Here is a 26,711-nt window from a genome sequence, read left to right as displayed (position 1 = left end):
GGGGGATGGAGGGAGGTGTTTTTTACCAACTGTTCTTACCATACTACTTTAGTAAAAACCTTCTTTCTAAAAGTTAATTAAGGAGGGAGTGGAGCCAAGATGGCTACCAGAGGATCCTGTCTTAGGCGCTCTCTCATAAAACTTCTAAACTAAGGACTCTAACTAAATTTTCAAGAGACAGAACCCACAGAGGGACCCAGTGAGGCAGTTCTCCTACTCAAGGTAACCTGGAAAAGAGCAGAAAGGCTTTGCTTCCCGGGGTTGGAGGGGTGGCCTGCCAGAGCAAAAAGAACTTCAGCCTCCCAGAGGCAGTCCCAGGGCACTGGGAGCCATGTCTCACAGCAGCAGGGGAGCTTCCTGACTTACACCCGGGGGAGCACCAGGCACAAATTGGGGGAACAGCAGGGGGACCTCTGCCAGAGTGAGCATGTGAAGCCTAGCCCTCAGGGAACACAGCAAGCAGCTTGGCCAAGGCAGTCCAGATCCAGGAAGCAGAAGCCAGTAAGCAGGAGCCCCCAGGGCATGAGCACATTGAACCTAGGGAGGGGAGTGAAGAGAAACTGCCAAGCTCTGTCCTCTGCCCCTGGAACAGGACTCTGGGGCTTTGAACACATTCAGATCCTGATCGCAGTCTAGGCCCCCCCATAGAACAGCAGGGCCCCTCCCACCTCAGCCCCATGGAAGAGAGGGGTCACATATGGTCATTCACAGACCAGGAGGGAAGACAGAGCCTCACACACTGAGACCCTTGTGGGAGTGTCCCAAAAGCTCAGGAAGCACCCCAAAACCAGGCTCAGGCTGGGAAAATGAGCAAGCAGAGAAACAAGAGGAACACCATTGAGAAATATTTGCCTGTGAGCCCAAGAAGGATCAAAACACTCAGTCTGAAGATGAGGAAGCACAAGCTCCTGCATCTAAAGACTCCAAGAAAAACAGAAATTGGGATCAGGCTATGACAGAGCTTAAAAAAGACTTTGAAAATCAAATGAAGGAGTTAGAAGAAAAAACTGGGAAAAGAAATGAGAGAGATGCAGGGAAAACATGAAAATGAAGTCAGCAGCTTAGTCAAGGAAATCCAAAAAAATGCTGAAGAAAATAGCATGCTAAAAACTAGCTTAGGTCAAATGGATAAAACAGTTCAAAAAAGTTATTGAGAAGAATGCTTTAAAAAGCAGAATTGGCCAGAGATAAGAAAGCTCTCTGAGGAAAACAAATCCTTCAGACAAAGAATAGAACTCAGGGAGATTGATGAATTTACGAGAAATCAGAACTCAATACTTTAAAACTAATTGAATGAAAAATTAGAAGAAAATGTGAAACATCTCATTGAAAAAAAAACTGATATGGAAAACAGATTTAGGAAAGATAATTTAAAAATTATTGGAATACCTGAAAGTCATGATCAGGAAAAGAGTCTTGACATCATTTTCAAAGAATTACTACAGGAAAATTGCCCTGATATCCCAGAAGCAGAGGGCAAAAATAGAAATGGAGAGAATCCACAGATCCCTCTAAGAAAGAGATCCCAAAAAACCAACCCCCAGAAATATTATAGCAAGTTCCAGAACTTCCAAGTCAAAGAGAAAATATTACAAGCAGCCAGAAGGACACAATTCAAATACCGTGGAGCTGCAATCTGGATCTCACAGGACTTAGCAGCAACTACATTAAAAGCTCGTAGAGCTTGGAATATAATATACCAGAAGGCAAAAGAGCTTAGAATGCAACTGAGAATCAACTACCCAGAAAAACTGAATGTCCTCTTCCAGGGAAAAGGATGGACTTTCAATGAACCAGGGGAATTTCAAATGTTCCTGTTGGAATGGCCAGAGCTGAACAGAAGGTTTGATCTTCAAATACAGGACTCAGGTGAAGCATAGAGATTGGAGGAGAAGGGGAAAATATGAGGGACTTGATGATGAACTGCATGTATTCCTGTATAGAAAAATGACACTGATAATACTCATATGAACCTTCTCAATTAACAGAGCAGTAGAAGGAGATTTTATAGATGAAGCACAGGAGAAAGCTGAATTTGAAGTTAAATATGGTGTAAAAATGGAGTCAATAGAAAAAAGGGAAATGTAATGGGAGAAAGAAAAAGGAGAGGGGTAATAGGCCAAGATATTTCATATAATAAGATTTTTCTTTATTACAATGAGCTATTGCAATGATGTGGAAGGGGGGGAAGGCAAGGGGGAATGAGGGAATTTTCGCTATCATCAGAGGTGGCTAGGAGAGGAAACAGCATATATACTCAATGGGGTATAGACATCTGAAGTAAGAAGCGGGGGGGACAGGGGGAAGGGGTGGGGATGTGAATGAAGGAGGAGAGGATGGACCATGAGGGGAGAGTGGTCAGATATAACACATTTTCTTTTTTACTTCTTTCAAGGGGCTGGGATTGGATGGCCTGTCTGGGACCATAGGGCCAAGTGGATGCTGGGACTAAGGGGTGGTATGGGGGCTCGGGGCCGCTTGACCCCAGGACCAGGAATCTGTCTGCTGTGCCACTCAGCTACCCTACAGCAGAGTCAGAGTGAAAGGAGAGAGAAAATATAGTACATGGTAGTGGAGAAATACTAAAGGAGGGAGTTGTGATCACCAATGGCAACAGTGGAAAAATATGGAAGTAACTTTTGCAATGGACTTATCATAAAGAATGTGATCCACCCGCAACAGAGTTATTGGTGTTGGAACAAAGACTCAAGCACATTTTTTTATTATTATTATTTTTGGGTGGAGGTGCAGGGCAAATGGGGCAGGGTGGCCTGCCTGGGGCCACATTGCAGGGTGATCGTTGGGTGTCTGAGGCTGGATTCAGACCCGGGTGCTCCTGGCTCAAGGGCCGGTGCTGTCTGCCACCCAGCCACCCCTACTATTATTACTATTTTATTTTATTTTATGTCTTTTTTATTCTTTTTTTTGGTTTATGCAGGGCAGTGGGGTTGGGGTGGCTTGCATGTCACACAGCTGGGTGATTGTTGGGTGTATGGGGCTGGATATGGGCTTGGGTGCTCCTGGCTCCAGGGCTGGTGCTCCATCCACTGCGCCACCTGGCCATAACTACAATTATTACTATTATTTTTTTAATTTAATTTAATTTAATTTTTTTCTCTCCCCTTTACTTTATCACTCAAGTGAGTCTATATTTTTTGGGGGTATTTTGTTTACTCTTAAACAAGAATATTTTATTAATGTATAAAAAATTGTTTGTACAAAATGAGAATAAATAAATATTAAATTAAAAAATAAAAAATAAATAAAAGTTAATTAAGTGTGATTGACTGAAATAAAGGATTGTTGGGGGGGGGGCACAATGGATAGAGCTCTGAGCCTAGAGTCAAGTAGACCTGAGTTCAAATCAAGCCTCAGAGACTTGCTAGATGAATGACTCTGGGCAAGTCACTTAACCTTTGCCTCAGTTTCCTCATCTGGAAAATGAGTCAAAGAAGGAAATGGCAATCCACTCCAATATCTCTACCAAGAAAACCCCAAATGGAGTCACAAAGACTCAGACACAACTGAACAACAACAACAATTGACAAATATAAAATGATAATTATAGTGGGAAGCATTTTAGTGGGGGCTTATGAGCTATATGGCATTAGAAAGATACCTACCAAACCCTCAGGGTTACCCACCCTGAGGAGAGCAGTAGCTACCTACTAGGGACCCAACTCATTGATAAAAGTTGGAGTTGGAATAGTTGCCCCAGATAATACTTATATGAATTTTCATAAAATGATGCAAGAAGCAGGATAACAGTATTTACAATATTGTAAGTAAATATAATAAAAAAGCAAAATTTAAAGTTGTAGAACTACAACAACTAATCTCGGCCTTCGTTGTAGAGATGAAGAAATGCCCCTCTCTTCTTTCTCCAGGGACGGTCTAAGGGTTTGAAACTTTTACATATGATAATGGAAGACTCAATGGGGCTGGGTAAGGGAGGAATATATGGGAAAATGACAGGTAAAAACAAAGACATCAGTGACATTTTTAAAAATAACTAAATGGGGTGGCTAGGTGGCGCAGTGGATAAGGCACCAGCCCTGGAGTCAGGAGTGCCTGGGTTCAAATCCGGTGTCAGACACTCAGTGATTGCCTAGCTGTGTGGCTTTGGGCAGTCCACTTGGCCCCATTTGCCTTGCAAAAAAAAAAAAAATCTAAAAAAAAATGACTAAATAAAATACATGTTTAAATGACTAGTTTGAATTAAATAATTTTTCAAGTTCCTTTCTAAATTCTATAACGCTACAAGGAGGCAGGCAGAGGAACTCCCAGGATAATTTGATGAGAAGAAATGCATTCTGAGAAGATTGCTTAACTTCCCCTAAAATGGAAAAAGAATAACAATAACTAACATTTACATAGTACCAACTATGTTTCAGACCATGCTCTTTGGTCATCACAACAACCCTAGGAAGTAGGTACTATTATTACCCTCATATTACAGATGAACTGAGGCAAACAGACATTAAATGACTTGCTCAAAGTCACACAAGACAGTAAGTCTCTGAGGATGGATTTGAATTCAGGTCTTCCTGACTCCACTGAGCCATCTAGCTGTCCCAATCTACAACATTTCTCTCCTCGATCAACTACCTGCGTCTCACTGTCTACTGGTGTTATTTATATACAATCACTGCAATATGTTCTAAAAGGAGCAAAAGTAGAACTGCTTGTTCAGTGATACCATTCTCAAGAAAAACATATTTCAGCCTAGTTAGAATTGTCAAACCCACTTGATGAGCTATGTTTTCCTTTTTGTTATGGGTTTCTGCATTTGCTACCTTGATTGATAAAGGTTAGGACTGAATGAGATATGTCAAGAGGATCAATGACCTCATTGAAAATACTTCTATAGAGACTAAAGATAGTGTCCAGTGAACGGAGGGAAAATGGAGGAGATTTTTGCCTAGATACAGGTTCAAATATATGAAAATTCATATAAGTCTATGATCTGAGGTAACTATTCCAACTCCAACTTTTATCAATGAGTTGGATCCCTCTCCTCAGGGTGGGTAACCCTGAGGGTTTGGTGGGTATCTTTCTAATGCCATATAGCTCATAAGCCCCCACTAAAATGATTCCCACTATAATTATCATTTTATATTTATCAATTGTTATTCAGTTGTGTCTGACTCTTTGTGACTGTTTGGGGTTTTCTTGGTAGAGATATTGGAGTGGATTGCCATTTCCTTCTTTGGCTCATTTTCCAGATGAGGAAACTGAGGCAAAGAAGGATAAGTGACTTGCCCAGGGTCATTCAGCTAGTGAGTCTCTGAGGCTTGATTTTGAACTCAGGTCTTCTTGACTCTAGGCTCAGAGCTCTATCCATTGTGCCCCTCAATAATCCTTTATTTCAGTCAATTTCAGAAACATTTATTAATAAATAATTAATAAAGGAAGCACTGTGCTAAGAACTAGAGATACAAAAAAGAGGTAAAAGAGTCCCTGCCTTCAAGGTATTTATACTCTAACAGACAAACAAATATATGCAAAGCAAGCTATATACAGGATAGAGTTAATTAACAGAAGGAAGGCACTGAAATTAAAGGAGGTTGTGGAATTGCCTGTAGGAGGTGAGATTTTAGTTGAGATCTAAAGAATAATCTCTCTTGTCTCTTTCAAATCCTAGCAACTAGGATTCTTTGAATATTATAGAAATATTTAAATTTTTTAAATGACTGATACTCATCTAAAACCACAGCAGCTAGTGTGCTTGTGGACTGACTAACTGATTAAACAACATGCAACAAAAATACTTTCAAAAATAACATAATATTTTTGTCAATAGACTGAAGGCTGAAGACTTTGCAGACTCTAGTTTCACTTCCAAATGTGGGCTTCTGGGTAAGCTGTGCAGTTGAAGTAGGGAAGGAGAAAAGGGGACAAACCAGAGGCCTTAGGATAGCAGCTGTTGTTTAAAGTTAACTGTTGTGGTTTGTTTTATAAAAAGCAGTGTTGTTCATCACATTATTCAATGAGTTTCATATACTAGTGGGAGTGGTGGGGGTGGGGTGATTGTTTCCTTGGTGTATAGTGCTTCTAATGAGCAAAGTCATTCTACCATCAAATGTTCTGAAACTTATAGTCCAAAAGAATAGGTTAAGGTGCTAAGAAGTGAAGGGACTTGTCTAGTCACAAAGCCTGATGCCAGGTCATTCTGATTTTAAAGAATGGCTTCTATCCATATTCAGATACTGCTCTCCTAGGTATGGATCACCACAAAGTGATCAATTCTACTATAAGTGGTAACAACAATTAAAATTAAAAAAAATAACCTCAGGTTCAAATCCGATCTCAGACACTTAATAATTACCTAGCCGTGTGGCCTTGGGCAAGCCACTTAGCCCCATTGCCTTGAAAAAAAAATCTAAAAAAATAAATGAATAAATAAAATAACCTCACTAAACCTTGAAGAAATTTGAGGTGTTTTGTATGTTATGATATGATTAATAAATCAGTTTGTTAAATTAAATTTGGATTGTCAGTTGCTAATCCAAAACTGTCCAGAAGAGCTAATAATATCAGAATTTAAATGGATAACACTCTTCCTTGTCTCCACCTTACTTCCTTCAACTTTAAGACTCACCCCAAAGGCTCAAGAGGCATTCCCAACTTACCCACTCATCATCCTCTGCCCCATCCCCTTGGCCTCGGATTTCTGATGCTGCTCCATCTGAGGATTTCTGTGCCATAATATTGTCTGTCCAGGATGTTCCTGTTTGTCCATCACCAGCAAAATTACACTTGGTCACTGTTCCAGCCTCCAGTTTTGCAAGAGAGCCTAAAAAAAAAAAAGGATTAGAATGACTACTGTCACCAAGGAGAAAAAATAGATTATTTTTTAGGAGAACTGGTTTTATTATCAATAAGTTAATCAAAATAGGATCAAGCAAGCCCCCAAAGTTACTACCATGGATATGGTAGTATGTAGATACCAATTTGGTACCAGATGGTAGTTCTTAGATCCATGATAAAAGTCCCATATTATTATCTCACCCTTCATCTAGAAAAGCTTGGAAATGCCCACTGAGAACTAAGGACTCCCAAGGAATTTGTTATGAAACTTAAAAAATGTCCCACAGTGACACCACTCATACATGGAAAAAGATCTGCTGGACTCCCATAAGGAAAGATGTAGTGGTCTATTAAGTGAGACTTCTGAGAGCCCCTCCATTCATGTAATCAAGAGGGAGGGGAGATGAGCAGTGAGAAATTTTTATGTCAAAGGGGTTTTAAGAAAGGAAATTACCACTCACCTATGAAAGGACTATCACCTTGTGTTTTCAGGCGAATTTCTGTACCAAGCTCTAGCTCAATCTTCTCCATCTCAGTTTCTGGAATCCAAAATGCCAGGGTCTGGTTTGGGGTGTGGTTTCCTGTCATCGAAAGCAGTTCTGGCTTTTCCACAAGCCCTTTCAATTCCTCAGAGGAGAGTCTGTCTGTGTCACCTTTGGCTTCCACCTCTGAACACGAAACCAAAACAGAGCCTGTTAGAGACCAAGAAGTGCAAGACAAAGCATCTTTCTGACCCCACGGGGTCTCCTGGGTAAGAAGGAGATTCCTGTGGAATCAGGAGCAAGCAGAAGTCCTTTCTGCTTGCCTAATGATCTCATCATTGCACCAAATCTGCATTTTGTTTGGAGGTCTTTTCAATAGCTTCTTATCAGTAAACCCTCAAACCCCAGAAATTATATCCTGCCCATTCTAACAGAAATTCTCAGATGTTTAAGGGGAAAAGACTATTCTGATATTGAATGTATTTTTGTGAGGCAGCTGGACCCCATTGATAGTGAATACAGAAGTAGTCTAGAGTATAGAATTTTTCTTTCAACTGGGTGTTGATATCAAAGAACCCTCCTCATAGCCAAAATGGAAAATCTTTCAAAACCTGGCCCCTTTCTACCTTTCTATTCTCCTTACACTTTCCTCTTCTCCACAAACTCTATGATCTGTCTACAATGGCCTGCTATTGGCTGTTCATCTCCTGATTGCACCCTCTGCCATGGCTGTCCCCTAGGCCTGGATTTCCCTCCTGATTTATCTCTGCTTCCCTGGCTTCCTTCAAGACCTACCTTGCAAAAGAGGCCCTTCTGGGGCAGCTAGGTGGTGCAGTGGATAGAGCACCAGCCTTGGAGTCAGGAGTACCTGGGTTCAAATCCAACCTCAGACACTTAATAATGACCTAGCCATATGGCCTTGGGCAAGCCACTTAACCCCATTGCCTTGAAAAATCTTAAAAAAAAAAAAAAAGAGGCCCTTCTTGGTTCTTCTCTCACTCCCTCATTGCCAGAAAGATCTTCCTTCTGAGATTGTCTTCCATTTGTATGTCTTAAATGTAAATTGTCATATCCATGCTTTCTCCTTCAGAGTACTTGGTACATACTAAGTACTTGACAATAATAATAGTTCACATTTACATAGCATTTACCATGAGCCAGGCTCTGAGCTAATAGCTTTCTCATTTGATCCTCACAACAACCCTGGGAGGTAGGAGCTATTATCCCCATTTAACAGTTGAGGAATTTGAGGCAGACAGAAGTTAAGTGACTTGTCCAGGGTCACACAGCTAGTAAGTGTCTGAGTCCACATTTGAACTCAGGTCTTCCTGACTCCAGGCATTCTGTCACAACCAGCTGTTTCAAATGCTTGTTGACTGATGGACATGGAAAGGGTGGGGCCTGAGTATGGGGGACTTTTGAAGCAGAGAGAAAAGCTTAGACCTGATATAACAGATAAAAGTAATCATAGATGCCCATCAATTGGGAAATGGCTAAACAAGCTGTGGTACATGTTTGTAATGGAAGATAATTGTGCTAAAAGAAATGACAAGTAAGGAGGACTTCAGAAAAACTTGGAATGACTTACATGAACATAGTGAAAATAAGAGTGAAAAGAACATTGTACACAATAACAGCAATATTGTAAGATGAAGAATTGTGAATGACTTCACTATTATCAGCAATACAATGATCCAAGACAATCCCAAAAGATGTCTTTCCCCACAATAATGAACATACTATCTACCAGAGAAAGAATTGATAGTGACTGAATACAGACTGAAGCATGATATTTTTCAATTTCTTTTTTTTTAATTTTTTTCTTTTAAGTCTTCTTGTACAAAATGACTAATATGGAAATGTTTTACACAATGCACATGTAAAAAAAAAGGGAACTACCACCATCATCATATGATGATAGTGGTAATGGTAGTAGGAGTAGTAGCTCCCACTCATCTAGAGCTTTGAAATTACAAAGCAGTTTACATATATTATCTCATTTGGTCTGGGTTTATAAGTGAATGAAAACTATATTTACAAACTTCACATTTGGATATCACATTATATTTCTCTCAGAGCTTGCTTATAAACCATTTAGCAATGGTATGCAGAAATTCAGTATAATCATTATATTAGAGCAACTGATTGGAGTCAGGAAGAGTCAACTTACTCTCAAACACTTCCTAGCTGTGTGACCCTGGGCAAGACATTTAATTTCTCTCTTCCTGTATAACAAGAATAATAATAGACCTAGGTCCCATGATTGTTGTAAGGATCAAATTAGATAATAATATTTATAAAGTACTTTGCAAAGCTTAATGTTATATAAGTGTGAGGAAGAAGAAGAAGTTATAGTTGCTGTGCCAACAGCTAGGAGGCACAGTAGATAAGAATGCTAAGTCTAAAATCAGGAAGACAACTCTGTTTGCCCCGTTTAAAAGCTCCCTTAAAAAGGTAAAAATCTCAAAATCATCTACTTTGAGAATTGAAAGGGACCCTGGTGCTTATCTAGTCCAATATAAATGTAAAATCCACAATAACACTACCATCCAAAAAAAAAAAAAACATGCTGGAAGGAGCTCAATTTTAAAAGTAGTCAGGGATTGGTTGTCAAGATATTTCCCAGTGGGAAAGATTCTAAAAGGTAGAAAAGATCCCATTTAGTACTGTGACCCAAGAAAAAGATGACAAGGAAAAAATCAACAACTCTTGATGTGATGCACACACACTAATAACATCCTCCTCAAAACATGAGAAGGAAAGAGTTAAGTCTTCACAGATGACTTTCTTTGGCACATACACATTCAAAGTCAGACTGAGAGATAAAGGAAATATGCTCACTCTGTCTATTGTTTGTTACAAAAAACCATTTTGTATGACTGGAATAAAACAGAGCTTCAAAAGCTCTCTTCAAAGGAGGTAACTTCCACGCTTCTTATTATCACATAGACTCGATGATGGATGGAACTAATAGTGGAGGCATGAATTGGTCTATTACCAAGAGCAATATGAAATCATTTAATAAAAGTTACAAAATTGTCCATATCTTTCAATCCAGTTATTCATTAAAAGGTTTCTGGTCCAGAGAGGTCAATGACAACAAGAAAAGACATTATCTTCACACAAGTTTCTAAAGAAGCACTATTCATAAGAATAGAAAGTACACCCAGTGCCTAGAGAGTAAATGAATAAATTTTGGTATATGAATGAAATGTAATATTCTTGGAATGTTAAAAATGAAGAATGCAGAAAAATGTGGGAGCACTTCTATGAAATGATGCAGAAAGTAGATGCAAAGGACACAATTAATGCAGATTTTAACTATATAAATGAAGACGAACTCAAACAGCAACAAAATTCAGGCGACAACAATGCTCAGTGTTGTAGTACTTTGCATGAGTTAACGGACACAAGCATTTTTCCTCTTTTAACAAATGGTCATTATAAAAGTGACTCAGAGTTTATACCACTCAGAGTCATAATCCTTCTCTTGTGTTCTTCTGCTGAACTTTTGATGAGGAGTTTACTTTGTTTTCAGTTTATCTGTTTTTTGAATTAAAACAAATTATCAATAAAATTTTTTAAACTATCTCAGAGGCTAATGAGGAGACACATAATTAGGATCCAGAATATTATCAGTGAAGACTTTCAAGTAGAGAATGGCATAAAGATATTATTGAGAGACTAATAAAAGAGATGACTTAGTTACATGACAGAAGTGAGAGATAAGGAAGAGTGTGTACGTATGTGCTTAGCTCAAAACTCCAAAATGGCTAAAGGATCTCCAGAGCACTGGAAAGGTTCTCCATGGAATATTTACAGAAAGATATCAGCAAGGGGGAGGCTAGGTGGCACAGTGGATAGAGCACTGGCCCTGGAGTCAGGAGTTCCTGAGTTCAAATGTGGCCTCAGACATTTAATAATTACCTAGCTGTGTGGCCTTGGGCAAACCAATTAACCCCATTGCCTAGCAAAAGAAAGATATCAGCAAGAATCTCACAGGATAACATGGTGTGGTATCGTCATACACTGTACAATCTCATCATACTGTGATGAGCTCACAGATCCATTAAAATATAAAAAGTCTAAGAAAGTGCTAAATTATTTGTTGCTCATTATATTTTCCATAATTTAGACAAAGGGAACATTAAGGATGCTCTGGAGTAGTCAAGAAAGGTTTCCTGGATGAGACAGGCCTGAATGAAGGTCATAAAGGATGATGGACAAGATTTCATTAGGGGACAGGGGCAGCTAGGTGGTGCAGTGGATAGAGCACTGGCCCTGGGAGTCAGGAGGACCTGAATTCAAATCCAGCCTCAGACACTTAGTAATAACAGCCTAGCTGTGTGACCTTGGGCAATTCACTCTTAACCCCATTGCCTTAAACAAATAAAATTAAAAAAAAAAGATTTCAATAGGAATGGGAGTGAGAATGGTATCCCAGGCAAGGATAGATAATATAGATATAGATAAAAACACAGAGACAGGAATGAACATGGCGAGTATCTGTGAGAGGTCAGACTCACTAAAACTGAGAATAGAAACTAAAAATACTTGGAACAAATTGTGGTATAGGAATATAATAGAATATTATTGCTCTATAAGAAACAATGAGCAGGAAGATTTCAGAAAAACCTGGAAAGACTTATATGAGTAAAATGAATAGAACCAGAAACCAGAACTTTGTATACCTTATCAGCAACATTGTACAATGAGCAACTATAATGGACTTAGCTCTTCTCAGTAATACAGCAATCAAAGACAATTCTAAAAGACCTAGGACAGAAAATACAATCCACATTCAGAGAAAGAATTGTGGAATCTGAATGTAGATCAAAGCATACTATTTTCAACTTAAAAAAAAATTTTTTTAGCTTTCTCCTTCTCAGGGTTTTCCCCTTCGTATTCTGATTTTCTTTCACAGCATGGCTAATATGGAAATATGTGTAACACAATTGTACCATATAATCTATATTAGATTATATGCTATCCTGGGGTGGAGGAAGGGAAGAATAAGAGGAGGAAAATTTTACAAAAATGCTGAAAATTATTTTTACATAAAATAAAATGAAAATACTTCAAAATAATGTAAAGTTGGATTCATAGGGCAGGATCATGTTTCATTTATATCTTCTCTTCAAAGCAAGCTTGAAATCTCTCTCTATTGCATTGATTACATTTATTTGTAAATTTTAACCCTGATATAGGACTATGACCATATCTTAGCCTCTATAGGGAGTAGCAGTCTGTCCTAGGATCAAATGAGATGGTAATTATAAAGTGCTTAGTATAGTGTCTAGCCTATAGTTAGTCATTATCATCATCATCATCATTATTTTTATTACTAGTATACTCATGAGTCAGGGGTGAATCCTGGAATGAAATCAAGTTTATTGTTGCCCAAACCTATGACCTAATCCAATGAGCCACACTCCTTATTCCCTCATCTTTATATCTGTTAGACAGTAAAATTAATCCAACTAGGTCTATATTTTTATCATCTACACAAATCTCATGGGAAGCTGGGGTCAGTGGAGATTGATTAGCTGACCCACCCTATTCAGCTTCATCCTTGTAGCAGAGAATAGAAGAAAAAATCAAGGGGAGAAATGATAGCAAAAAAAGATGAGAAGAAAGTAAGCAGACCAGTTGCTATACTATTGGATGTCATCGTGTCTAAAATCACATTAGATAGGGGCAGCTAGGTGGCGCAGTTGATAGAGCATTGGCCTTGAAGTTAGGAGTACCTGAGTTCAGATCTGACCTCAGACACTTAATTACCTAGCTGTGTGGCATTGGGCAAGCCACTTAACTCCATTGCCTTGCAAAAAAACTAAAAAGTAAAGCAGATAAAATCACATTAGATGTCTCTTGTATTGGCATCAGAGATGGAAGCTCTAGATAACCTAAGGGAAGAGGAAGGGTAAGAGCCTGCAAAAGGAGGTAAATTCTTCTCCTCTCAAGTGTTTCCCTCTCAAGGGCTTAGCTGAGACCCCTTCACAACTAGACTAGTCTACAACTCAATTGAATCAGCTTGTTCTTTTATTCATAGACTTACAGGTGTGTCTGATTCTTTCAACCAGTCACAATTATTTCCTGTGTACCATCATCTGTTTTTAAGTTTCTGACTTTTTTTTTTTAGGTTTTTTTGCAAGGCAAATGGGGTTAAGTGCCTTGCCCATGCCCAAGGCCACACAGCTAGGTAATTATTAAGTGTCTGAGACCAGATTTGAACCCAGGTACTCCTGACTCCAGGGTTGGTGCTTTATCCACTGCGCCACCTAGCCACCCCTCATCATCTGTTTTTAATCCAATAATCAAAGCACTTTAATCTTCTCAAATTGATTAAGCAATTAAAAGTTAACATTTTTAATTAATTTAATTAAACTGAGATTTCTTTTCTAGTTGTTCAGTCCTATCTTGACTGTTCTTCATTCCATTTGGGGTTTTCTCAGCAAAGATACTAGGGTAGTTTGCCATTTCCTTCTCCAATTCATTTTACAGATGAGGAACCTGATGCAAACATGGTTAAATGACTTGCCCAGAGTCACAGAGCTAATAAGTGTCTGAGGCTGAATTTGAACTCAAGTCTTTCTAGAAGACTTCAGGCCTGGAGCTGTCACTACTGAGCCCTAATTTTTCAAGACTGATTTAATACTAAGGTAAAACTTCCAAGATGTGAAGAAATCTGGCAGCAAGGGAAAAGCTGGCAGAAGGAGCAATAATAAGGAAACCCTGGTGAGAGAAGGAAAGGAGAGCTACAGAGAATAAGGCAGAAGAGGTGTGGATCCTTTGACAATCTGGAATTGTGCAAGGGATACCTACTATATGAGGACATGAGGAAGCCTGTGTTCACCTTCCTGGTGTTGCTGAAGTTTGGTTCAATCTCATTCCCTTTGGAGTCAAATTTACGGCGATGGATACGACTCGGTCTGACATACAGCACATAGTAACGCTCCTAGAGTCAAGCAGATAAAAAGTAAAGCAGATTTCCCCACCTAGTCTTACCTGCTTCTGAGGACTGCCTTGCCCCATCAACATTTTCCAACTTTTTTCTCTGCCTAATCAGTCTATTACAACTGCTGCACCTAATGTGATCTAGTGATCAGTCCATTAAAGCTCTGAAACTCTGATCCTAACAATTTGATCTTCTTATTGATATAGTGTTGATAAGCTGAACCTAAGCTGGGGTGAGCAGGGTAATGCCCCAAATAGTGGCATTGGAAGGGTGACTATTTCCTCCCACTTGAGAAAGTTCTCATTCCCTTACTTAGCACAGAGTACTACCTCCTTCCCTCAAGATCCCCTAATTTTCACATGCCCTCTCCTAAGATTGCCTCCTGATGTTTTATGTGCCACCTGTCATAGGAACTTGCACCCTGTTCCCAACAACATAAAATCAGAGTCAGGAGAAAGGGAGAGAGAATGGAATTGAGGATTAGAACTACATTGGTACCCAATACCTAGTATGTCTGAAGAGAGTCTTATTCATTGAATAACAGGTTGGCTAATGCTGGCCCCCTACCTTGACTATTACTCCTTCGTAAAATGGTAGCAATACAAAAATATTTCATGCCAAAAAATAAATAAGCAACTTTTTTTCTTGTGGTTGGAGCAAAGAACTGGAAATAAAATGGATGCTTTGTCTATTGGGAACTTGCTGGAAAAATGATAGAATACAAATGTAAGTGAATATTATTGTGCTATGAAAGAGAGAGATTCACAAAAAACCTGAAAACTCTCATGAAGTGATTCATGGTAAAGTGAAATGAATCAGAAGAACAAGTTTGACAGTGATTAGAACAATGTAAAGGAAAACAACTCTGAAAGTGTTCAAATAATAGCCAATCATAACTCCAGAAAACTGATAATGAATCATGCTTGCCTCCTCTTAATAACAATAGCTATCATCTATATAGCATCTAGGTACTATCCAAGCATTATATAATTATGATCATATTGAATCCTCACAACAACCCTAGGAGGTAGGTGCTATTATTATTCCCATTTTTCAGATGAGGAAACTGAAGCAACAGAAGTTAAATGACTTGCCCGGGATTATATAGCTAATTAGTGTCTGAGGTCAGATTGGAACGTGTATCTTCTTGACTCTAGGTTCAGAGTTCCACCCCACCGTACCAGGTGATAGACTGAAGGTGTGAGATGGGACATTTAATTTCAAAAATAGTTAGAAAAAGAAATAGAAGTAAAGGTACCTATACTAACTACCTCAAAGAGTAGTTGGGAGGAAAGAGCTTTGCAAACTGCAAAACATTACAGAATGCAAGGTTAATATATCATACCCTCAACTGGCACCCAAAATACCATTACAGTTCTAGGGAATAACACAAGGGAAAAAAAATATATACAATATCAATAAATGGGAAAAGAGCTTCCTAGTTTTATCAAGGACAATAAATGTCCAGGTCGTTTATAGATGAACCTTAGAGATGACCTCATCTATCATCATTCATTTGAGAAATTGGGAAATTGAAGCCCAGAATGGTGATCTGATTTGCCTAATATTACATGGTTAGCTAGGACACCTAAGGGTGTCCCAAAGATCATGGTGGGGGGTGCCACCTATTCCAGATTGCTTTACCTTTTGGTTGTTTCTGTGTTATTTGAGTTATTGAACTATAAGCCAGAGGAAGGCCTGGCATATATATCAGACAGTAAATAAATATTTTTTTAAAATTAATGAAAATGGAGAAAGTATCAAATCAGGTAGCCATAGAGTTATTTCTTACAATGTTCTGAGTTTTTTTGTTTTTTTGTTTTTGTTTTGTTTTTTTAGGCTTTTTGCAAGGCAGTGGGGTTAAGTGGCTTGCCCAGGGCCACACAGCTAGGTAATTATTAAGTGTATGAGGCTGGATTTGAACTCAGGTACTCCTGACTCCAGGGCCAGTGCTCTATCCACTGCGCCACCTAGCCCCCTTGAGTTTTTTTAATTAAATATTTTTATTTATTTATTTATTTATTTTTCCAACTACATGGAACAGTAGCTCTCAACAATTATTTTTTGCAAGGTTTTGAGTTTTATATTTTTCTCCCTCCCTCCCTATGACAGAAAGCATAGATCATCTTATGATGTTTATCAAGGATATCAACTGTTGTCTGAAGAATTTAATAGAAGAGACTAGTACTAAGTACACATTGTAAAAGAGAAGAGAATGAGAAAATCCTTATGGAGGGATAGCTACACATAAGAAAATACAAGCTCAATAAGGAGAAGGGCAGGAAGAAGCACATTCTCTTTCAAGTTTAGGGTTGATCAGTCTCATTTTATCAAACTCTGACTTCTTTTTTCATTATTTCAAGGTGTTCATCACTAAAGCCCTGAGACAAGGGAACAGAAAACTACATCTGTCAATGAATAATGGGAAATGTTGACAGACTAATTAGAAGGGACATTTACTTTAATGCCAAAAGATTCTATGATGTCATCAAGGAGGGTACTTCCTCCACCAATTTTGATCATAACCTATCTGCAGCATACTATATGGTATCTGAGGATTGATGTGACCCCAAAACTCAGCAACCTGCTATCAAGGTGCAGATGAGTTTCTCTAAACTTAAATGGGTCCTCCAACATCAGATACATATGCAGCTATAGTAAAGATCTATTCTGCCATTTTGTAGAGTGGAGGTAGCTCTATTACTACTAAAATGAATTTGCCTCAGAAATCAATATTCCTAGTTACTGCTCTCTTCTGATAACAGTTTCATCATCATTTGTTCCCCAAACCAGTGCTTGGAGTATGCAAGCTGACTAGCCTATCTCAAACCAATAAAAATACAATAACATCAAAAGAGGAGAAATCCCAAGACCATACAGTGGAGGTATGACGGCCTTAAATTGAACCATTCACTCTCAGCTGAATTCTTTACAAGCACTCAATCAACTGCCTCACCAAATAGTCTTGTCTCACAAAAAAATGGCCTAGGATTATATCCCAAACAACCTATAAACCAGGGATCATCTACTTTCCAGTACCCTTATATTTAATTTTCATTTATTAAATATTTAATTCAACATTTATACTGAGATATTTAAGGTTACTTAAGTTACTTAGTTTAAGTAACCTTAGATATACTGGGATAAATTGGCATAGTATGTATATATGTATGTCTATATACACACACATGAAATTCTGTAGTGTATAATGTATTATATGTAAACTATGTCATGTTATATAATACTATAATTATATATGATTATATTATAACATTTAATTATACAGAGAGAATCAGTTATGATTTTTATCTACTGTCTGTCAGCTAGTTCCTTTGGGAATTCGTCGTGGACTTTTTCCTCCTCTTGTATGTGTTGTTATTTCTCTCTTGCAATTGCTTACAAGTCTCCATGGAAAACAGAGATTTCAAGAAAAGTAGGAAAACTAGGTCAGTATGAAAAGAGACAAACTGAATGTCTATCCTGGGGTCTTGTACTCTGTGAAGACCCTTCAAGGTGTTCTATCCTTCATTTGTGCCTATCCTTTATAATGTCTTGCTGCTTCATTCTAGAAGTAATAATATAATTACTGCATGAAGAGACAGTGATCAATTACTGGGATCCAAAAGTGTATATTTTTTCAAATACAATTTTTATTGATATTTTTTGTTTTTGTATCACCTCTCTCTCTAGCTATATCCTTACTACTACCCCTTCCTAGAGAGCTGTCTTTTGTAATTAAGAATGAAAAAAAAAAATCAGATCTGACTATACCCTGGCCTTGGAGACACCTGGCTTCAAATGCTACTTCTGGCATATTACATATATATATATATACACACACACACACACACACACACACACATGTATGTATATGTATATGCATGCATATAGTACCTGGAGTCAGGAGGCCCTGAGTTTAAATGGATTTTTAAATTATTTGAAATCCAGTCTCAGACATTTACTAAATATGTGACCTTGAACAAGTAACTTAACTTCTATCGATCTCAGTTTCCTCAACTGTAAAATGAGAATAGTAATAATACCTACCTACTTTGAGAGTAAAAGAAGGATAATATTTGTAAAGCATTTAACACAATGCCTAACTTATCTTAGGTACTTAAAAACTGCTCATCTCCCCTTTCCTAAATATCTCAGTAGAAATGTTGATCCAATTAACTGCTTACCCCCCAAATAGCATATTATGTGCTCATTCTCAGCCTGCTCTACATGTCCTGAATCTCCTAAAGGCTTTTCTAGTTTATTTTGTACAGATTTCCCTTGCTCAAAAATACATCATGCTTAAAAAACAACAACAATAACAACAAAAAAGAATACATCATGCTCGTTTGGAACTATGCCCAAATTGTGCATAATCTTTGATTCAGTAATACCACTATATCCCACTGTATCCCAAAGAAAATTTTAAAAAAGGAAAAGAACGGGGCGGCTAGGTGGCACAGTGGATAAAGCACTGGCCCTGAAGTCAGGAGTACCTGGGTTCAAATCCAGTCTCAGACATTTAATAATTACCTAGCCATGTGGCCTTGGACAAGCCACTTAACCCCATCTGCCTTGCAAAAAACTAAAACAAACAAAAAAAAACTTATGTGGTCTGAATGCACATTGAAGCATACCATTTTTTTTGTTTTTTCTTTTGTTTTTTGTTTTTTTCTTTCTTGTGGTTTTCCCCCCTTTTCTTTTGATTCTTCTTTCACAACATGACTAATATGGAAATATATTTGACATGATTGTGTGTATGTATATATATATATATATATATATATATACATATATATATATATACATATATATATATGTATATATATATATATAAAACCTATATCAGATTACTTGTTGTCTTAGGGAGGGAGGGAACTTGGAACTCAAAATCTTACAAAAATGAATTTTGAGAGCACCACCCTTGGGGTAAGGAGGACCTGAGTTCAAATACAGCCTCAGATATTTAATACTAAGCTATGTGACTTAGGGCAAATCACTTAACCACACTGCCTTGCAAAAATTAATAAAAAATGAATGTTGAAAACAATCTTTACATGTAATTGAAAAAAATAAAATATCATTAATACAAAAAAAAAGAATACATCATACTCACCTTTTTGCCACTGGCATCTGAGATGTTATGACGAGAAATGTCAACCAGTTCTCCCTCCAAAAGAACACCATTTCCCCTGGTAAAAAAGAGGAAAAGCTGAGATCAGCTTACCTAGGAGTCTTTAAGAAGGAATTATTGACAGCACCTAGGGAGTGCAATGGATAGAGCACTGGCCTAAAGTCAGAAGGACCTCAGTTCAAATTCAGCCTCAGACACACGAGGGGAGGGGAAAAAGGAAAAAAACCCAAAGACTAAGACTTTAAACCATACTAAGACAGAACCGTGACTTATGTCATGCATGTTACCCAGAACGAAAGAAAAACTGTACAGAATGTTATTTACATAGTATTTCTTCTGAGGATTTTAGAGTCAAATGGTATCAATAATAGCTTAAAGTTTGAAAAAAAAACTTGATATACATTATACCATTAGATCAAATTAGAGGCAGACTCTAAAGAAGGTACAAAAAAAGGGCGGCTAAGTGGCATAGTGGATAAAGTACAGGCCCTGGAGTCAGGAGTACCTGGGTTCAAATCTGGTCTCAGACACTTAATAATTACCTAGATGTGTGGCCTTGGGCAAGCCACTTAACCCCATTTGCCTTGCAAAAACCTAAAAAAAAAAGTAGACACAGCCTACTCAATCACTTGTATATATGCAACAGGTAATTAGTTGGTGATGGGGACTAGAGCTCAGAAGAGGGAGAAGGGCTAGTTATGAAGTTTTGGAAGTCATCTTCATATAGATCAAGTCTGTCCAACCTTATAACCTAAGGGCTGCATTAAAATAAAATAATTATTCAAGGGTCACACCCAGAATAAACAATATAGTACAATAATATAATAGTTAATTTGTAGTCTTATCTTAATTAGATTTAGCAAGCACTTTGAAAAGTCATGGTACTTTTAACTTCTTAGAAAGTGAGGGAATGCGCATCAATAGGACAGGGGAAAGCAAAGTGCGAAAGCAAACACAAAACAACAACACAACAATTTAAAAGTAGGTGCATTAGTCTGCATTATAAAAATGGAATACATCTTGCAGATCGATTGAAAATTCCATGCAATATATTCTATAATCTGCTTAAAAACATCAAAGAAAATTAAAAAATCTAATACGCATTTCATGCAAACTATTATTTTTTCTCGTGAAAATTAAAACTCACAGGCAAGCCATAGTTTGAAATTATATATTATATATATATATTTGTATATATATACATATATATTTGTATATATATACACATATATTCACAAACTGACTCACATAAGGGACAGAATGATGATAGTAGAAGGTTGTTGTTAGTTGTTTAGTCAGGTCTGACTTTTGTGACCCATTTGAGGTTTTCTTGACAAAGATCCTAGAATCATTTGCCATTTCCTTCTCCAGCTTATTTAACAGAGAAGGAAACTGAGACTTGGCAGGGTCACATAGCTAGTAAGTTTCTGAGCTCAGATTTGAACTCAGGAAGATGAGACTTCTTGATTCCAAGCCCAGGTCTATCCATTGTGCCTTCTCAATGCTCCAGAACAGGAGGCAGAAAGCCCTATTTCTTAGGCTTTTAACATAGAGAAAAGTTTATTCCAGGGCTCAACCAATCTTGCTTGGCTGGTCACCATGGCAGTATCAGGCATTTTGGGGAAAATGTTTCCCTCAAATTATAGAATTGTACTTCATTCTTCCCATTTATATTTCTTCTCCAGTCAAGCATATTTAAATTAAACTAATGATGTAACATGAAAAGACTGTGTTGCTTGATGGATGCCCCAAGACCTGTACTTCAAGAAAGAATATATAGGGGCGGTTAGGTGGCGTAGTGGATAAAGCACCGGCCTTGGAGCCAGGAGTACCTGGGTTCAAATCCGGTCTCAGACATTTAATAATTACCTAGCTGTGTGGCCTTGGGCAAGCCGCTTAACCCCATTTGCCTTGCAAAAACCTAAAAAAAAAAAAAAGAATATATAGCAGAAGGCCTATTGGTTTGGGCTGTCTTCCAGTTATTCAGGAAGTAATCTATCAGATACTGTGAATTTCCCTCAATTGAGTCTATAGAAGGTGGCCTAGTCTCTACAATAGCTATTATTCAAACTCAACAGTGGTATCAATAAGTACACAGTAGAATGGTAGGAAAACCCCAAAATGAATCAGTTGAGCTACCTTAAAAGCTTCCAAGGGAGGAGCAAGGTGGTATAGTGTCTAGAGCACCAGCCCTGGAGTCAGGAGGACCTAAGTTCAAATCAGACTTAGATACTTACCATCTGTGTGAATGTGGCTAAGTCATTTTACCCCAAATGCCTTAAAAAAAATTCCCCAGGGCAGCTAGGTGGCATAGTGGATAGAGCACTGGCCTTGGAGTCAGGAGTACCTGGGTTCAAATCCGACCTCAGATACTTAATAATTACTTAGCTGTGTGGCCTTGGGCAAGCCACTTAACCCCATTGCCTTGAAAAATCTAAAAAAAAAAAAATTCTCCAAAGTCTTTCTGGGTCTTGATTTTGCCTTTCCTGGTCACACCTTCACAAGTCATTATTTTTACATTATCTCCTGATGTTATGCTTTCTCAAATACAAAAGGATTGTGGTGGTAAAGCTTTGCTGCCCTTTTCTACCACCACTCTTCCGTTTTTATTTTTTTCCATAAAAGTTGAAAAACAATACAGTTCCCAAATTTTAGGGCTAGCTCCTAGAACCAAGATAAATTTTATCAAGCCTTAGTTTAGTCAATGACTACATTGTCTACATCCCCTATAAGACTAAAACTTGTTGACAAACAGATGTGTTCTCTAATGTGACCATGTAATATCTAGGACCAAATTGTACAAACTCAGCACTCCATACAAAATCAAGAGAATACAATGCTAATACTGTTACAGTACTTTGTATCTTGGCAGCGATTAACAGGACATTCACTATCCCAGTGGGAAGCTGGCATGAGTTGGTAAAAGAGGCATGTTTTGTACTTGGGAAATATTAAGCAATTAATAGGGTGTTAGACGGAGAGTCAGGTGTCTTTTCAGAGCTCCTTTCCTAATTCTTGCTGAGAGATGTACATCGAGTTATTTGGCTTCTCTGTAATTTGGCTTCCCCATCTGTCAAAGCAAAAAATAATACAGACCCAGCTTATAGAGGAGGGTTACCTAGTGCTGGGTTGTTTTGTTCTGTTTTGTTCTTTAAAATCCTTAAATCAGCTTTCTCAGTGCCATAGTGATACAAAGCAGAATAAACACAGTTTGACTAGAGCTTATACCACTCAGTGGGTATGGACTAATGCTCTCTCATCAAGGCAGGCGAATCACCCAAAACAGATACAACATAGTCATGATGCTAGAGGTATTTTGTTTCCGTTAACTTTTAAATAACCCCTCTTGCTACTATTTCACATGACCTTGGCAAATTCATTGAGCCCTTTTTGCTCCTTAAGATACTACTAGTACAAAGTATCAAACTTTCCATAAATCTCCCCTCTTTCTCACAAAGTCTAGTTAGAAGGGGAAAAGGGGCACAGTGGAAGACACCATGTTCTAAATAAAAAATTCATACAGGGTCAAATTTTGCCTAAATTTGATCTTGCATGGGAAAAAAAGACCTATAAATTTTACAAATTAAATTTAAAGTTCTTAAAAAAACTGAACTATTAATCCTTTAATGACCAAGAGAAAGAAATCTAATGTCAAAATAATTTAAATAAAACAATTTAATTCAATATAGTTGGAAGAACTAGGTTCAAATCACACCAGAGACATCACTAGAGCTACCAGAGCTATTAAAGCGGCAGTCACATGAGCTCAGAAAACTCAAACTTATCATGAATTAATACATTTCCTAATGTAGTTTATCCTGTGGCTGCTAGCACAGTGCTGAGCTTAAACAGAATATAAGCTTCAAGGGCAGGAATTGTTTTTCCTATTGTCCTGAAAGCCCAATATAGTGATTTAACTTAGTTTTAGGTAATTGTCTGAGGCACTAAGAGGTCAGTCAGTTTATTAAATAAACTGAATATTCAGGGGCAATGGATACAAAGAAAAAGGAAAAGCAGTTTTTGACCTCCTCCAGGATCTTACGCTGTAATGGGAGAGACTCATGATATTTAAAAAGATACATATATGTGGATGGAAAGTAATTTTAGAAAGATTTTAGCAGCTGGAAGTTGAGCCGAATCTTAGAGTTAGGGATTCTAAGAAAGAGGGGAAGGTGCTTTCCTGAGCATTTCAGTAATTCAATAGCCCAAAGGGAGATGATGGAGATTTTTTTTCCTGAGAGTAAGTAGGCCAGTATGGTAAAACTGTAGCCTGGAGGTCATGTTTCAAAAAAGTTTGGAAATACCAGAGGAAACAATAGGGAATCACTGGGTTTTAATAAATAAGTAATGACATGGTCAGACCTACACTTTGGGAAAATCATTTGGTTTCTCTATGAGAAACGACTGACACGCATAGTGATATGGGGCAGGGAGACAAATGAGGACGCTATTGTGAAAAAAAAAAAGCAGATGAAGAGGAAATGAATGCTGGCCCAAGGTTTTCAATCTAGATAATGCAAAGAAATAGTTAAGTTCTGAAGAGGAATAGGTTTTGGTAAGTACATAAAGAATTCCATTTTGGAGACCCGAATTTGGGATGCCATTCTGTGGTCATAAGGCTATGAATCTGTAGGACTTGAACCCGGTCTTCCCAACACCAAGGCCAGCCTGCTTCTCAGACTTTATTCACAGAATGCACTGAACGCTTTCAAAATGAATACTAAACGCAGAAATAAAATATGGTAGCTGTCCCTGGAAGGTTTGCTACTGTTCCATGTGACCCTGGCAAGTTCATTGAGCCTGTTTTTGCTCCTCAGGATTCTACTGGTACAAGAATAGTGGGGGGCAAGTCAACTGTCTGAAGGGAGAGTGCTGAGAACTGTGGGCTTCTTAGAGCCATAAAACCATGTCTGGGAAGGAAAGAATTCGGACCTTAGTCTCTAGAGATTTGTCCCGAGTCTCCTCAGGGTCACTGCCTCTGAGAGTCAGTTGTGGAGCAGCCGGGTGTGGAAGCTAGAGCCCACTTGAAGGGCTGACCTCAGAAGGACCTAAATTCAAAGGTGGTCTTGGACATTCTCTGGCTGCGTGGCTCTGGGCAGGTCGCTTAACCCTTTAAAAAGTACCGCCACAAAGGGGCCATTTTCTCATCAGGAACTTGGGAGCTGATCCCCCCCACACACACACCCCACTCCAGCCCCCACTGAAGTGAGGACGGCTTCTGTAGCTGAAAGGACTAGGAAAATGTGGCTATGGGGGGCCCGGCGGCGCGAGCAGGAGGGCAGCGGCGCACGCCCGGCCCAGTCAGTGCCCCGCCGGGCTGGCTAGCCCAGTCCGCGCGCTCTAACCAGTAAGCCTTGTTTTTCCAAAGAAGGAAAAGGGCAGAGCCACGCGGGGAGCCCGGCCCGGCGCCCCCGCCCTGGCCTCGCTCCCCAAGCCCCCTCGTCCCCGCCCCATTCCCAGCTCGGGGGCCGGCAGAAGCCCCCGGAGGCGGGGCCACTTAGTCTCGGGGGGCGGGGGGCAGCCCGGCTAGTGGGGGGGGCGGCTGGTCTCCGGGGCCGGGAGAGCCAGCCCGGCGGGAGCCCTACCGCTGGTACGCAGCCGGGTCCCAGGGCCCGGGCAGCCGAGTGCGGTGCACCGCCGTGTTCCGGAGGGCGCTGTCGTGATAGAGGCGGCTCATCGCGATAGAGGAGGCGATGTAGCTGGAAGCGTTCGGCGACGACTTCCTCCCCGGGTCCGGATGACGGGATGCCCGAGGCGAGGGCGATGGACGCGGGAGCGGCCGCCGCTGCCCCCCGGGCCGGCCTCTGGTCCTCCGCGCCTGCTCCGGGAGATCACGGCCTATACCCTTCGCCACCCCACCCCACCCCCGGGTTCCTCCTCCCCGTTTCCCCGGAATGGTACGAGCCAGGCTGGAGCTCTGCCTAGCCGCGCAGCGGCTTCCCTGAAGGGGCGGCAGCTTCTCCGATCTTACGGGAAGGACGGGATTCGGAGCAGGGTGAGGAGTAACCGGATGAGGCCAAGCAGGACCAGAAAGCAGCTCCGGGCTTGTCCTGGTCCCTGCAGAATGCCTGAGCCTCAAGAGGGCAGGAACGGCCACGTAGAACGAGGGCCCGAAGCTAGAGGGTGCAGATTCCCAAAGCCCCCGTCCCATGCTGCCTGCCGCTGGACCCGGCACTTTTGAGCATGTGGTGTCCTTTTGTTGTCATTGTTTGGTTTTGTTGAAGCCGCCTTCCAGAAATAGGACGAAACCTGGTTTGGACTACAAGGCAAAAGGCATGAGTTTCCCTGGCTTGGTCACTAACAACAAAACTTAATCTCTGAGCCTAGATTTTCCCATATGTAACATGAAGTGGTTGGAATTCTAAGGGCCTTTCCTGTGCCAAACCTCTCTCATCTCTTAGGTCAAATCACTGCACTTTTCAAGCCTAGAATTTCCTTCCAATTAAAATGGGAGCTTTAGATTAGATGCTTTCTAAAGACACTTGCAGGTCTGAAATTCCATTTTCCAGGGATTGTACTTGAGGAATACATTCTTAGCCTGCGACCCTTGGCCAGTTTCTTAATTTTTTGGGAAAGGACATAAATTTGTCCTCAGTTTAATCTACAAATACTACAAAAGGTTTGGTCATTGTGGATATTCTTTCAATCCAATTAAATAATCATTTCCTAAATCTCTCAATTCATTCAGATCATAACCTCCTCAGTAGAATTTCAGGGATGGCTATGATCAAAATTAATTATCAAATTTTACTAGGACCTTTGAATAACTAATAGAATGGCAGGTGCTTACCAAGTCTTCCCTCCAAAGTTTTAAGGTCTGAAGTCAAGTTCACAGATGAAGAAATACCTGTGAGGAGTTTCACACCATGAGGACCAAATACCAATTTATCCTAAATATACTAGATATACAGCTTCCCATAAACTGTATCTATTTATAGAAGTAATTAGATTTGCTTGTGTGTGCACCATTTGTAAAAGTTCAAAAATAAAATCAAATAGTGATAGAGAAGAGAAAAAATTTATCTTCTGTCTATTCCATCCAGAATATCTTATACCTTACCATTTTTTATTATTCATCCTCTAGTAGGCAGATAACTACCATCAGAAAGTTATTTTGATAGTATCAAATATTATTGACCATTTTTCCATATTAGGAGCCCACCTTTTCCTGACACAAAAATAACACATTCTGCTCCTCAAAAATCTATAGATTTTTGTAAAGGGAAAGAGGAATAGATGCGGCAGTATGGCAACATCTTGACTATTAGATAAGCACTTTATGCTTTAACAATATAACTAAAAGGACAACAGCATCCTAGACAAAAAAAGA

The 26,711-nt window shown here is 39.2% G+C and overlaps 1 protein-coding gene across 1 annotated transcript in view; it reads right to left on the bottom strand.

Moving 5' to 3' along the window:
* ARPIN (actin related protein 2/3 complex inhibitor) overlaps positions 1-25,198 on the bottom strand; it is a 28,146-nt gene extending 2,948 nt beyond the window's left edge. Inside the window, exons 1-5 of the mRNA XM_074234084.1 lie at positions 24,967-25,198; positions 19,364-19,439; positions 14,118-14,250; positions 7,272-7,478; positions 6,633-6,796 (exon numbers count right to left, since the gene is read on the bottom strand). Of these exons, the coding sequence (XP_074090185.1) occupies positions 6,633-6,796; positions 7,272-7,478; positions 14,118-14,250; positions 19,364-19,439; positions 24,967-25,058 (672 nt within the window). The 5' untranslated portion in view covers positions 25,059-25,198. The remainder of the gene's footprint in view (positions 1-6,632; positions 6,797-7,271; positions 7,479-14,117; positions 14,251-19,363; positions 19,440-24,966) is intronic.
* Positions 25,199-26,711: the final 1,513 nt, after the last annotated feature.

This window comes from Macrotis lagotis, chromosome 4 (genome assembly GCF_037893015.1).
Source record: "Macrotis lagotis isolate mMagLag1 chromosome 4, bilby.v1.9.chrom.fasta, whole genome shotgun sequence".
Lineage (NCBI taxonomy): Eukaryota > Metazoa > Chordata > Mammalia > Peramelemorphia > Peramelidae > Macrotis > Macrotis lagotis.
This window is presented reverse-complemented; position numbering and strand designations above follow the sequence as displayed.